This window comes from Astatotilapia calliptera, chromosome 6 (genome assembly GCF_964374335.1).
Source record: "Astatotilapia calliptera chromosome 6, fAstCal68.1, whole genome shotgun sequence".
Classification (NCBI taxonomy): domain Eukaryota; kingdom Metazoa; phylum Chordata; class Actinopteri; order Cichliformes; family Cichlidae; genus Astatotilapia; species Astatotilapia calliptera.
The window spans coordinates 40,642,331-40,657,589 of NC_137427.1; the positions used below are offsets into that span (position 1 = coordinate 40,642,331).

The window sequence follows — 15,259 nt, forward strand, 5'->3', positions numbered from 1 at the left end:
TTGTATGGGCCTATGGTTGCATGATGGTGAACAACACCATTTTGGCTTATAGCTGTACACATGGTTATGTTACCACCACGTTGTCCTGGGACATTGATGATGGCACGGTGTCCAATAATGTTCCTGCCACGTCTCCTGGTTTTACTGAGGTTAAAACCGGCCTCATCTACAAAAAGTAGCTCATGTCCCATTGCATCTGCTTCTAGTTCCATCACTCTCTGGACAAGACAAAACAAATGCAACACATCAGGCCCATGCACAGCACTACAGTATGCACCTCCAAATTCAGAACCAATGACACTAGCTTACCTGCACGTAGTCATATCGCAGTTGCTTTACACGTTCTGTGTTTCTCTCGAAAGGAACTCTGTAAATTTGCTTCATTCTTATTCTGTGGCGCGCAAGTACACGACTTAGTGCAAGCATTTCTGCACTGTGTATATTACTCTTACTGCTCCTTCCATTGTACTCCACATAGACAGCTTACCTGTGGCCTGTTTATAGTGCTTAGGCTGATTGCAAAGTGGACTAATTATCTAAAACAGTTTTCACATGTGAAAGTGTGCCAGACAGTTGGCAAATTAGTGTTAATGATAGCCATACATGTGTATACTTTTGCTAGGAGTGTGTTGGAAATTTGGTAATTGGGTGTTGTGCAGTGAATTGTGCCTACAGTTTTGCAAAGTGTGTGTTACAAAATTGCAAACTGAATGCAAAGCAGTTTTTGTGCTTTTAGTTTTGCAAACTCAGTGAGTGGTTTTGCTATAAGTCTGAATAGTTTTAGAAATTGTGCTACAGGAATCACAGTTAGGGTTTAAGCATTCAGAAAAAACTGTAAGCCCTCTCTCCGCGGATGCGGCGAGCCAGCTGAATGTCTTTGGGCATGATGGTGACCCTCTTGGCGTGGATGGCGCACAGGTTGGTGTCCTCGAAGAGTCCGACCAGGTAAGCCTCGCTGGCCTCCTGCAGAGCCATGACAGCGGAGCTCTGGAAGCGCAAGTCGGTCTTGAAATCCTGAGCGATCTCACGGACCAGGTGCTGGAAGGGCAGCTTGCGAATGAGCAGCTCGGTGGACTTCTGGTAACGGCGGATCTCGCGCAGAGCCACGGTGCCGGGCCTGTAACGGTGAGGCTTCTTGACGCCTCCGGTGGCCGGGGCGCTCTTACGAGCGGCCTTGGTGGCCAGCTGCTTCCTGGGGGCTTTGCCGCCAGTGGATTTGCGAGCGGTCTGCTTGGTTCTTGCCATTCTTTCTATCTTTAACTTTCCTGCGTTTAAAACAGAAAATGTAACAAGCGGAGGAGACTCGCCGCTCTTAAAGTGTGTGACTGGCCGTGACGCGGTGCCGCTGCGGCTCGTGATTGGTGAGGGGCTCCACGTGGTGCTCAGCACCGCTCAGAGTAGCACCGCCCCGCCTAGGTGTGCTCATTGGAGGAAGGTGCTTTGAAAAGGCGCGCTGCCGCGAGCCTGTCTGCGTGTGTGACGAAGCCGCCCGCGCTCTGCGGAAATAAAAGCCAGGCTCGGTGCCGATCGGGCCACATTTCCTTTGAGTGTTGACACTGCAAAGAGAAGGTTCAAAATGAGTGGGCGTGGCAAAACCGAGAAGATGACCAGAGAGGATTGGCATGACAGTGAAGATGAGGATGAAGACAAATATGCAGATGACATCGACATGCCCGGTCAGAACTTTGACTCCAAGAGACGAATCACTGTCAGGAATCTGCGTATCAGAGAAGACACAGCTAAATACTTGAGAAATCTGGATCCAAATTCAGCGTACTACGATCCAAAGACGCGAGCAATGAGAGAGAACCCGTACTCCAACACTGGCAAGAACCCTGATGAAGTGGGGTACGCTGGAGACAACTTTGTTCGCTACAGTGGAGCCACAATTTCCATGGCTCAAACACAATTGTTTGCCTGGGAGGCTTATGAGAAAGGCTCCGAGGTGCATCTGCAGGCTGACCCCACCAAACTGGAGCTGCTACATCGTTCCTTCAAGGTCAAGAAGGAGGACTTCAAAGAAGAACAGAGGGAGAGCATCCTGGAGAAGTATGGAGGCCAGGAGCATTTGGATGCACCACCGCGGGAGTTGCTGTGTGCCCAGACGGAGGACTACGTGGAGTATTCGCGTCACGGCGCTGTGCTGAAAGGACTCGAAAAGGCTGTCGCTCGCTCCAAATATGAGGAGGACGTGCTCATCAACAACCACACTTGTATTTGGAGTTCCTACTGGAAAGACGGCTTCTGGGGGTACAAGTGTTGCCACTCCATGGTCAAACAGAGTTACTGCACAGGATCAGCTGGAATTGGAATTAACAACTCAGAGTGCACTCCATTTGAAGAGGCAATAACTGAGCCACAGGAGGAGGAACAGCCCAAGACTCTGCTAGAAATGCATCAAGATAAGATGAAAGAGAAGAAGAAGAACAAAAAGAACAAGAAGCGCGACTCCGACAGCAGTGATTCGGAGGATGAGGAGAAGAAGAAGGAAAAGCTGAAGAAGGCTCTAGAAGCAGAGGAAAAGCGGGTGAAGCAGGTGGAGATGCTAATGCAGCTGGATGAGAGGAAGAGGCCGTACAACAGCTTGTTTGAAGTAAAGGCGCCCACTGAGGAGGAGATGGAGGCCTTCCGCATGAAACGCAGCAGGCCAGATGATCCCATGGCTTCCTTCTTGGGACAGTGACCTTTTCAGTCCTGGCAGATTCCCCTAAACTCTCCCCAACGACTCTACTAGAGCAGCTGCTCAGTAAAATATAAAATCCCACATTCACTCAAGTTTTGTGTTTTGGAAAGAAGTGCTGGAGAAACTGTACAGTATTTTGTAAAAGTTAATGTTAACACATTGTTTTGAAGCTGCATGTCCATAAAATGTAGAACAACAATAAAAAAGGTGTTTCACTTCAACAGGAGACATTTAAATACTTTCAAAGCTTTCAAATTCAGTCTTTACAGGAAACATGAGAAACGTAACTGCATTTCTTTTTATAATAAAATCCATTTGCCTGGAAAAAAAAAAAAAGCAAAACCAGAGGCAAAGCCAGAGCTTCATCCCGTGCCGGGCTCCAGTTCCCCGTGGGTTGTGTCCACAGGCTGCTGCGCAAAGGCAACTATGTGCAGCGCAGGCACGTGCAGAGGGGGGGGGGGCTAGAGGGGCTTGAGCACCCGCCCCTTTCCTGATGGGTACCCAAGGTGCCCTTTTGTTGAGGCAACTTTTTTTTTTTAAATTCTTATTTATTTTTTTTTATGTATGTGTGTGTGCGTGCGGAGTCCTGTCTGTGCCCCTCAACAATAATATTTAACTAGTAATCACAGTTTTGCTAAATAAAAGGATCTGGCTTGCATCAGTCACATGATCACATTTAACCAATGATCGCCCTTGACGGCAGAACGCGCTGGTTACGAGCCGGGAACGAGCTCACTAAGAGCACGCGCATTTTTAGCGGTCCGGAGCTGTGGGAGAAACACAAGTTAACTCAGAGACACAGACTGATGCGACAAAACCAGTAAGTAGGTGTGTAGCGTAAACTGTAGTGTGTAGCACCCAGGAGTATTGGCTTATTGGGCGACAGTATGCCACGGAGTATGTGGCACGGACTACGCACCATTACGGACTACAAAGCCAGGGACACTGCGCCGATCAACGCCGACTCTGCATTCACCAACGAGCTGAATCGGTTCTACGCCCGTTTCGAGGTTAACCAGGCGGCTAATGCTATCTACCGCCTGGCTACCGAGGACAGTGACGTCATCAGCGAGAGACCGGTGACCAGCATCGCGGAGCATGACGTCCGAGCGGCACTGAGGAGAGTGAACACAAGGAAAGCGGCGGGGCCAGATGGCATCACCGGCCGTCTGCTGCGCTTCTGTGCTGACCAGCTAGCAGGTGTGTTCACTTACATCTTCAACGAGTCCCTGGCGAAGTCTGTGGTCCCCACATGCTTCAAAAGATCCACCATCATCCCTGTGCCCAAGAACAGCAAACCCTCATCTCTGAACGATTACCGGCCAGTTGCACTGACCTCGGTAGTAATGAAGGTGTTTGAGAGGCTGCTGAAGAACATCATCTCCTCCTCCATCCCAGACACCACAGATCCGCTGCAGTTCGCCTACAGATCCAACAGATCCACAGAGGATGCCATCGCCCACGTCCTACACACCACTCTCAGCCACGTGGACAAGAAACAGGGTAACTATGTGCGAATGCTGTTTGTTGATTACAGTTCAGCGTTTAACACAATAGTGCCCTGCAGACTGTTCACAAAGCTGAGGGATCTGGGACTTAACAGCCGTCTGTGTGCATGGGTGTTGGACTTCCTCACTGGCAGAACTCAGGTGGTGAGGGTGGGCAGGTGCTTCTCCAACAGCATCACCATCAACACAGGAGCACCTCAGGGATGTGTCCTCTCGCCACTGCTCTACTCCCTCTACACTTCAGACTGTGTGGCCACCCATGGCTCCAACACCATTGTGAAGTTTGCTGACGACACAGTGGTGTTGGGTGCCATCTCCAACAACGATGAGGCGGCCTACATGGATGAAGTGAAGAATCTGGCATCGTGGTGCCAGGACAACCACCTCCAGCTGAACGTCAGCAAGACCAAGGAGCTGGTGGTGGACTTCAGAAGGGGTCAGCACAGAGACTACAAGCCCATTATCATCAATGGAGCTCCAGTGGAGAGGGTGCAGTCCTTCAAGTATCTTGGTGTCCACATCTCCTCAGACCTGACATGGGCTGCCCACATTCAGGTCCAGACCAAAAAGGCTAGGCAGCGCCTGTATCACCTTCGACAACTGAGGAAGTTCAGGGTCTCTCCAAAGATCCTCAGGATTTTCTATACAGGCGCTGTGGAGAGCATCCTCACACAGAACATGACATCGTGGTTCGGGAACAGCTGTGTGAAGGACCAAAAAGCTCTCCAGAGAGTGATCCGTACAGCAGAACGCTGCTGCAGGATTGCTCTCCCCCCGCTTCAGGACACCTACACCAGGAGATGCCGGACTAGAGCAGATACTGAAGGACCCGTCCCATCCTGGCAACAAACTGTTCCAACTTCTGCAATCTGGTAGAAGGTTCCGCATCTTCCGGGCAAGGACAGAGAGACTCAAGAGGAGCTTCTATCCCCAAGCCATTCGTGCCCTAAACACACACACCCGCCCTCTCACATCATCTATAATTGACTGAGACAGGACTCTCTTCCAGACACTAAACCAAGGCACAATGTACATTTCAATTCCTTTAATTTTAAATATGTTTATATTGTCTATCCTGTAAAATAGTCAGATGTCTATTCATATTAATGTACAGAATTCACCTGCTTGCTGCTACTACTGCACATTCACCCAGTGTATATACTATATAGGGTGGCTGTAGCTCAGGTGGCAGAGCAGGTCAGCCACTAATCAGAAAGTCGGTGGTTCGATCCCAGGCTGCCTCCTGGCTGCATGACAAATATCCTTGGGCAAGATACTAACCCCGTGTTTGCCTACTGGTGGCGGTCAGAGGGCCCGGTGGCGCCAGTGTCCGGCAGCCTCGCCTCTGTCAGTGCGCCCCAGGGCAGCTGTGGCTACAATGTAGCTTGCCATCGTGAATGTGTGTGTGAATGGGTGAATGACTGAATGTAGTGTGAAGCGCTTTGGGGTCCTTAGGGACTAGAAAAGCGCTATACGGATGTCATCCAGGGAAGGACGGACGTTGTTTTGCTGTGCTGTATTTTAATGTGAAGTGTACATATTTATTTTTTATATTGCATGCATTGGTTATATTTTTGTGCAGTGTTTTATTTAGTTTGCATGTTTTAGTTGCCGGCAAATTGTCCTGGAGAGACTCCGCCTTTTCCCCCGTTTTTACTAATTGGACACACCTGAGAGAAAAGAAAAGGTAATTTACAGAGTGCTCAAGGACACATAAGAGGTTTGGAGCCGGTGTTCAACAAAAAATGTAACACGGAGAATGCGAGACAGACAGAGGAAAGACACAGACGATCAGAGAGTAGAGATGATCAGATGGAGCAGACGACCAGCGACTGGGAAGAGAGATTACCAGCGACTGGAAAGGGGAAACGATCAGAGGAAAAAAAGGCAGATGACCAGCGACTAGGGACGCGTAGCGGCAGTCTGGTGGCAATAACGACAAGAGCCAGCTCGTGCACTGCGGGAGAACAGAAGCAGTGAGACCGCGGTGCCGATTGCAGTTTGAGGAAGCGGCGGGCGGAGTTGAGAGCTCTGCCCACCCGGGTAAGTCTTTGACTTATCCTTTTTATAAAGTAAACTGCCAAAGGAATAGTGACTGCCGCTCCCTCCCTTTCTTCAGTGCATCAGGACGTGGAATGCGGGGAGGAAGGCGAGGACTCCGCTGGGTTTCCCTCTTTTAATACTACGCTGGACCTCTTAGTTTTCTGTGACTTTTAGGCCGTGGTGGATTCCACTGGACTTTTAATGTTGTGTGTTATTGATTTTTATTGTGTCTTCCCTTGGCCAAGGTTGTTTTAATTCATTTTATATTTTTAACTATTTAAACATAATAAATTATATTTTTAATTCTACAGTTTTGTTTCGTGTGCTTTTCCCTCGGCGGCTCCACTGCTCTGCCCGCTTTGAGGAAGGTTTCCTTCCTTTTAAAAAACACAAATCACCTGTGGAAAGAAGATAAGATAAAACTCAGCCTTTCCGCACCGGTGTCACACAAATGCAGGCCATATATATATATATATATATATATGTTCTTCCTCTACACCCCCCCCCCCCCCCCACCCCCCAATTTTTGCACATGTCGAGGAGCGTGTCAGGCCACATTTCACTGTGTGTTATACTTGTATAACTATGCATGTGACAAATAAAGAACCTTGAACCTTGAACCTTATTACGTACACGTTGGTAAGTTGTCTTGTTGCAACTGATGAACTGAAACAAACGAGCGTGCTGTGTGTGCAACAGCGTGACAAACATTACCTGTCCTTTTATTAACTGCACAGGTAGTGCTGGTCATAGCTGCTGGCTACCTGTGTAAGGCTGTCATGGGTCTGTAGCTCTGTCACCGTTTTAGGGAACATATTTAGTTTTAAAGTACGTTTCCGGGCTTTTCCTGCCTTTCTGGAGGGATTATATTTCACTAAAAACGATCTAATATGCATGTCCACATAATAATTATTATAATTATAATATATTAAAAACACACGCTGTATTTTAAAGAACATACATTAAGAAGCAGATTATATCAGATTTATATTTTAAATAAGACAAAATTTGGATTTTACAGCAGTAAAATTATTGCATCTCTACAGTTTAAACATGTAATAAGCTTTGCCCTGCACAGAGTGGATAGTGAAACAAATTGAATCATCATAATGACATTATTTCATATTTATTACTTCCCCCTCCTCATTGCTTTATTATTGTAGCTCTAGTAATAAATAATAATGTAAGGATTCTGGATCAGCACCATGATGCCCATAGTATATACAGTATTCTGAAGAAGATCTAAAATGTCACTGTGTGTGCATGTGTGTGTTTTATTTAGATGGATTTTAAAAAAAAAATCTCTCTCCCACAATCGATATATGATCCATTGTTGATCTGCACACAGCTGTTGCCACCAACGGCGCACTCGCTTACGTCACTGTCGTGAGACATTCTCGCAAAAAAATCATGGTTTTAGTAACACAGTAACGCAGCGTTCCTACGGGAAAGTAACGGTAATTTAATTACCGATTTTGCAATAGGCAAGGCAAGGCAAGGCAAATTTATTTGTATAGCACAATTCAACAACAAGGTGATTCAAAGTGCTTTACAGAGACATTAGAAACAAAAACAGATAAAAAGCATGATTTAAAATTGATTAAAACAAGCAAACAAACAAACTAACTAAACACACACATTCACATTCACACCTGTTCGCGACGATCTGAACCCTTATTGTAAGGGGAGCTACCAGTCCTTCTGTGGACGAGCTACTTTCTATTTTAAATTCCCTGAATTTAAAATACTCTCTAGACCCAACTGGGGAGCTACCCAGAGCTCCAAACCCACTTAACAAACAAACAAGCAAACAAACAAAACAGTATATAAAATCAAAACAGATAAAATCAGAACAGTAGATAAAATCAGTAGTTAATGTAAGTTTTGAAATCTAAGCTTAAAAGTGTGGATTTGGTGCTTTATTCAAATGCAGCTGAGAACAGGTGAGTCTTCAACCTGGATTTAAATAAACTGAGTGCTTCAGCTGATCTGAGGCTTTCTGGGAGTTTGTTCCAGATATAAGGAGCATAAAAGCTGAATGCAGCTTCTCCGTGTCTGGTTCTGACTCTGGGAACTGATAAAAGACCGGATCCAGATGACCTGAGGGATCTGGAAGGTTCATACTGGGTCAGGAGGTCACTGATGTATTTTGGTCCTAAACCATTCAGAGCTTTATAGACCAGCATCAGGACTTTAAAGTCTATCCTCTGACGGACAGGCACCCAGTGTAAAGACCTCAGAGCTGGACTGATGTGGTCCACTTTTTTGGTCTTAGTGAGGACTCGAGTAGCAGAGTTCTGAATGAGCTGTAGTTGTCTGACTGATTTTTTAGGTAGACCTGTAAAGATGCTGTTACAGTAATCAAGCTGAAGATCAAGATGAATGCATGGACTAGTTTTTCCAGGTCCTGTTGAGACATCAGATCTTTTATCCTTGAAATATTCTTGAGGTGATAGTAAGCTGACTTTGTTATTGTCTTAATGTGTTTTTCTAAGTTTAGGTCTGCATCCATCACTACACCCAAATTTCTCGCCTGGTTTGTGGTTTTTAGATGTATAGATTGAAGTTCTCTGGTGACCTGTAATCGTTTTTCTTTGGCGCCAAAGACTATTACCTCAGTTTTGTTTTTGTTTAGCTGGAGAAAATTGTGGCACAACCAGTCATTAATTTCCTCAATGCATTTACCAAGAGCCTGTACAGGGCCTCGGTCTCCTGGTGACATTGTGATATATATTTGTGTGTCATCTGCATAGCTATGATAGTTTATTTTGTTGTTCTTTATAATCTGTGCCAGTGGGAGCATGTAAATGTTAAACAGAAGGGGTCCCAAGATGGAACCTTGGGGAACTCCACATGTGATACTTGTCTGCTCAGATGTGAAGTTACCTATTGATACAAAGTATTTCCTGTTTTCTAAGTATGTCTTGAACCAGTTTAGTACAGTTCCTGAAAGACCTGTCCAGTTCTCCAGTCGTTTGAGTAATATGTTGTGGTCAACTGTATCAAATGCTGCACTGAGATCCAGTAAAACTAGGACTGACATTTTTCCACTGTCTGTGTTCAGACATATGTCATTAAACACTTTGGTCAGAGCGGTTTCAGTGCTGTGGTTCTGTCTAAAACCTGACTGGAAGGCATCGTAGCAGTTATTCTGTTTTAAGAAGTAACTGAGCTGTTGAGAAACTGCTTTTTCAATGATCTTACTTAAAAATGGGAGATTTGAGATCGGCCTGTAGTTGTTCATTTGTGTCTTGTCAAGATTGTCCTTTTTCAGTATAGGTTTTATTACAGCAGTTTTTAGTGATTCTGGAAACACACCTGATAATAAAGAAAAGTTGACGATCTGTAACAGGTCTGACTCTAAAGTCTTTGAGACCTTTTGGAAAAAACTTGTTGGCAGGACATCTAAACAGCAGGAGGAGGAGTTCAGTTGACCTAAGATGTCCTCCAGGTCTTTGCTGTTAATAGGTTGAAACTGTTTCATGGTGTTTAAACAGTTTTTTGGTGGACACAGTACATATCCTGGATCTGCTGTTGATGTACCAATTGCTTGTCTAATTTTTTGGATTTTTTCTGTGAAGAATTTGGCAAAGTCATTGCAGGCCATGGTCGAATGAAGTTCAGCTGCCACTGACACAGGAGGGTTTGTTAGCCTGTCAACTGTAGAAAATAAGACCCGAGCATTATGGCTGTTTTTAGTGATGATGTCAGAGAAGTAGGACCTCCTTGCATTCCTCAGTTGTAAATTATAATTGTGAAGTTTCTCTTTATAAATGTCATAATGAACCTGGAGGTTTGTTTTTCTCCATCTGCGCTCAGCTTTCCTACACTCTCTTTTTTCATTTTTCACTAGTGTGGAGTTTCTCCATGGAGACTTTTTCCTTTCAGAGATAACCTTCACCTTAATGTGAGCAATAGTGTCCATTACATTTAACATGTTAGCATTAAAGCTATTGACGAGCTCATTGACTGACCCTCTGGACAGGTCAGGTGTTAATGGGAAGACCTGGTTAAAAATTGCACTACTGAGTTCAGTTATACACCGTTTTGTGATCACTGTTGTTGATATATTTGTGTGGGCTGAGATTTTACTTTCAAAGAAAACACAGTAATGATCAGACAGGCCCACATCAGACACAGTAACCTTTGAAATGCTCAGGCCTTTGGAGATCAGTAGGTCAAGAGTGTGTCCTCTATTATGTGTGGCCTCTGTTACATGCTGAGTCAGCCCAAAGTTGCCCAGAGTGTTACTCAGGTCTTTAGTCCCTTTGTCCTGAGGGTTGTCCACATGGATGTTAAAATCCCCAACAATAATTACACAGTCAAAATCAACACAGATCACAGACAGCAGTTCACTAATGTCATTAAAAAAGTCTGTGCAGTATTTGGGAGGCCTGTAAACATTAAGAAACACAACTTTGGATGGGGCCTTCAGCTGTAAAGCCACATATTCAAAAGACTGAAAACTTCCAGGAGATAGCTGCTTACATTGAAATGATTCATTAAATAAGACAGCAACCCCTCCTCCTCTCCTGCTCGCCCTGACCTCACTGATAAAACTGTAGTTAGGAGGGGTCGTCTCGATGAGAACAGCCCCACTGTTACTTTGGTCCAACCAAGTTTCAGTTAAAAACATAAAATCAAGGCTGTGCTCAGTGATTAAATCATTAATTAAAAATGTTTTCCCAGCTAGAGATCTAACGTTTAATAAAGCCAACTTAAGTGTTTTAGAGGCATTACTTGTCCCCTCGTGTTTGGGAGCAGTCTGTGGCACACAAGGTATGTTTACTATGTTTAAAGATCTTTTAGAGTGCACCTCTCTGTGTTTTGACCAGGCCACATGTCTCCTGTCACCTAAAAGTACAGAGATTTTAAAACCTTCTAGTAAACAGGGTCCCAGCTTCTCCTGGGAAAAGTCACCACTGCCATAATCCTCGCAGCCCGGACCCTTCACACATCACACATCAGACTGCGGAGACAGAGCATGAAGGTGGTAAGGAGGAACTAAGGGGGGCGAGGCTGGGCAATGTGACTTCGATTGCTCTGTTGAGGGTGGGGCTCGATGGCGAACCTTTGGCCGCTCTGGTGGGGGTTTATGGGGGACAAAAAGGGATTGGGCCGGGGGGTGGATCTGAGCCCAGCATTGACCCGCTCCATCATCTCCTCAGTGAATTTCAGGTGTGGGGAGGAGGGAGAAAGGGAGGGGGAGGAGGGTGATGGCCTGTCAGGGGTTTGGGGGACTGGGGAAGATCGTGGTCCCTGGTACTGGTCGTTGGTGTTGTTGAGAGAGTTGGAGGCAAATAGGGACCCCTCTTCTTGCCTCAGATGTCTCTCCTTTCTGAGGCTCTTCCCAGGTGGGGCCAAATGGAGCTCCTCCTCAAGATTTCTGCTGGGCTTTGTCTGTTCTTGGAGTACTGTTTGTTCCTCTTTATGAGATAACTCCTCGTTTATCTCAGCCTTGGCACCAAGCACAGATGGATGACGTATGGAATAAAACAAGTTGGAGGTGAACAGTTTCACCCTTGACTTGTTAAAATTAAATTCATTTGCTTTAAACAGATGCCTGCGTTCCCAAAAAATATTAAAGTTGTTGATAAAATGCACCGAGTGGTCAGCACATGCTGATATAAGCCATTCAGTGTAAACAACCTGCTGAATCTCTCGTCTCCTCCTCTGACCGGCGGTACAGGTCCACTGATGAATACAGCTGCATTCAGAGAGTTTACAGTATTTAGTAATCCAGTAAAGTCCCGTTTCAGAACCTCCGACTGTTGTTTGGACACATCGTTTGACCCTGTATGCAGAACAATGTTTGTCACAGTTGGATATTCATCTGCAATTTGAAGAATTCTCTCTTTCAGGTGGTTGACCATATCCTTAGGAAAGCAGAGGACTTTAGTGTTCTTACCGCACATCCTTTGTACATCCTTTACGGCAGAGTCACCCACAATCAGAGTTTCAGGCCTAGCCTTTAGATTTCCCTGTGGTCTTTTACTTTTCAACAGATTTTCAGACCTTACTTCGCTGCTTTTAGATGGATGGTTGTCCGATATAGATCCAGGGTCCTTTGATAGTGGAGCAAATCTGTTGTGCAGTTTCACATTCAGTTGTTTTGGAGGTTTGTTGTTAACCTTCCTATTCACGGTTGTCCAGTCCTGTTTCCTCTCGTATACAGGGGTAGAAGAGCTTCTCTGTCTCGTAGGAAGTGAAGGCCAGTCGGTTTCAGAGATTTCAGCTCGCTGTGCTCTGCCCGTGATACGTCCTCCCCCTTCCAGGAGACATGATTTATGTCTTGGTTTTGCACCAAGACAGTCCAAGGGGGGGATTATCACTTGAGGATTTATAATAATGCACAGAGTCTACTTTCTTGGTCATGTTATCTGTGCTCCTTAGCTGTGTACTAGCTTGCTCGTCGCCATTGTTTTGAATCAAAGGCAAGGTTGTTTCATTTCCACACAGTCCATTTACCTCCACGTTTACTTCTAAGCGATGAATTTTTGTCTCCAGTACTACAATCTTCTGCAGGAGGCTGTGGTAGTCATCTGTGGAGAGGGAAGGCATCTTGTTGCTAGTTAGCCTAGCGGTTAGCACCTTTCCAGGCTATAGAGGCTGTTCGGTGCCCAAATGCTGTAATCAGGCTTCAGCTGTGTCTAGGCCACAGACACACGGAGCGCTGAGGATAAGGTAACTATAAAAATGTTGCTGTTTCTGTTAAGAACACTTTAGTCCTAATGATCTATAAGTGTCCAGAAGCTATCGCAGGTAAGCTCATACGGAAAAAAGGGAAAAAATCAGCATAAAAATCAATAAAAGAAGAAAAGAAGAAAAGCATTTAAGGAGCAGAGAGATGAAGCGTCCACATTCGCAAAAGGGGAGGGGCAGTTGTAATAGTAATCCCTTACTTTACTCGTTACTTGAAAAAAGTAATCAGATTACAGTAACGCATTACAAGTAACGCGTTACTGCCCATCTCTGCTAGGGAATAAGGAAATACATTTTACTTTACAAAAGGAAATTGAGGATACAAAATAGGGCTGAACGATATATCGCATTTGCGATAATATCGCGACATGATCAAGTGCAATTTTCTAACCGCAAAGGCTGCGATTATACTGCGATTATATTATACAATTCATGGGCTGCATCCTCCTGAGGCCGCATTTGTAGACCGATTACGTCACAGCGACGCGCCGAAGGCTGTCCAAATTACTACCATATCCCAGAATTCATAGCGCGGCCCAGCCAAACTCCAGTTTCCAGCAATGGCGGCCGCTACTAAGTTTTAAAATTACACATACTAATCTTTCTGGGTCACAAAATAAACTTTTAACATATTTTCAGGCGAGAAAGTAGTTGTGTAAACATCAAATAGCTGCTCGGTTTATCAAGATATCCCATATTTGCAAAAGTGCTTCGACGTTTTCAGAGGCGTCTGCTACCCACCAGCTCGACAGCTAGCCGGGAGCTCGAGGGTTACTGATGCGGCCGAGAACGGCACAACTCCCGGCACATCATTTTCAGATCACCGCGGAGTTTCGCTGCTCGGGTTAAACGTAATATATAAGTCACTTAGACAACCTAAAAATGTTATTGTTGGGCTTTTTTCAGTGTTTTGTTTGTTCGTGAGTAAATCGGTTTGGCTGAGATTAAAGTTATTAGATTAGATAAAATAAAACTTTATTAATCCCCCGGGTGGGTTCCTCCTTGGTTTTCACACAGCTGACTAAACGTCAAACAGAAAACTTATTAAACAGAAGTATGAGACAGTCGAGAATTTACACCAGTGTCTGGTTATATTTTAGATAGCAAGAAGCAGACGGCCGAGTTTATTAAACTCCACCGAGACAGCGGTGACGCTAATCAGAACTAGACCGTCCAATTTCACGCCTTTAAACTTTAAAGGCGTGTTTGTGTGTGTGTTTATACAATTGCTATTATGTTTGCACTTTATGTGTAATGTTACTGACTGCAGAGATCAGTAAGATGTGTGTATTTTTTATTTATTAGTTTTATTTATTTAATATTATTTTTTAATTGAATGACTGTCTAGTAGTTCACAGATGTCGAAAAACTGAGTGTGGTAAAGCCACTGATTTTTTTTATGTATATTTCTGCAATCTGCACATTGTACTGACTTTCATTTTAATGTTTACACCAGGGTTCCTTGCCAGCACTTTATGCTCAGATGTTTGTAAGCTAAAAATAAACTATTGTGTATGTTCAAATATACTGTTGTGATTGAAGAAGTTAAATAAAAATGTCAGTCATCAATTCATGCATCACCTCATGTCATCATAACAGAGGTCTGTCTTCCAGGAAAGAACAGTTTAAAATTAATGTAATATAGTATTGGCCATACTATATGATGTATTGCTTGTCTTTGTTTAATAATACAGAAGACAAACACCTTAAAAAATAATCGCATATCGCATCGCAATCGCAATATTGGGGCAAAAAATCGCAATTAGATTATTTTCCATAATCGTTCAGCCCTAATACAAAAGGTCAAATGATATGTGTCCAATAGAAGGCTTACAGGTAATATTATGCAATATCTATGCACCAAATAAAGAAGATTACAATTTATTTATTTTTTTATGAAGTGAATAAAGTGTCAGGGGATATAGATCAACAAATAATACTGGCAGCATGAATACATCAGTGCTGCAAGACAAAAATGTGAAAACATTTGAAAATAGGCCCATTTGGGAGCCCTTCAAAGTATATATAAGAGGGAAACTGATTGCCCACTCTGCAGAAAAAAAGACAGCACGCTATTGGGATTAAGATATTAGACACTGAAATCATAATAAAAGAGAAAAAGATGGTGGAACAGTTCTCCCTATCACAATATCAAGAACGATAACATCTAGTTATCGACCACTCTCACTAATGAATGCAGATATCAAAATTATAACCAAGACATTAAAATCAGAATTGAGAGAGGAATTGGGCATGGAAATATCAGAATCAATGTGGGACAAATGCCTATCAAAAATTCATTCCTGCTCTGTTAACAGCAGAC

At 44.2% G+C, this 15,259-nt stretch overlaps 1 protein-coding gene, 1 long non-coding RNA gene and 1 pseudogene across 3 annotated transcripts in view; 2 read left to right on the plus strand and 1 right to left on the minus strand.

The window, feature by feature from the left end:
* Positions 1 to 14,638, plus strand: part of LOC145429266 (uncharacterized) — a 30,334-nt gene extending 15,696 nt beyond the window's left edge. The window contains exon 3 of the long non-coding RNA XR_013909504.1: positions 13,663 to 14,638. This is a non-coding gene — a long non-coding RNA (uncharacterized LOC145429266). The remainder of the gene's footprint in view (positions 1 to 13,662) is intronic.
* Positions 823 to 1,245, minus strand: LOC145429326 (histone H3-like). Its single transcript, XM_080302586.1, has one exon. The coding sequence runs from the start codon at positions 1,243 to 1,245 to the stop codon at positions 823 to 825; it is 423 nt and encodes a 140-aa protein (XP_080158712.1).
* On the plus strand, positions 1,577 to 3,019 carry LOC113024553 (pre-mRNA-splicing factor SLU7 pseudogene; annotated as a pseudogene). The gene has a single exon (XR_013909367.1). The product of XR_013909367.1 is annotated as a pre-mRNA-splicing factor SLU7 pseudogene (transcript).
* Positions 14,639 to 15,259: the final 621 nt, after the last annotated feature.

Excerpts from the sequence above, each read along its gene's own strand:
- LOC145429326 (XM_080302586.1), bottom strand. The coding sequence starts at position 1,245 with ATGGCAAGAACCAAGCAGACCGCTCGCAAATCCACTGGCGGCAAAGCC.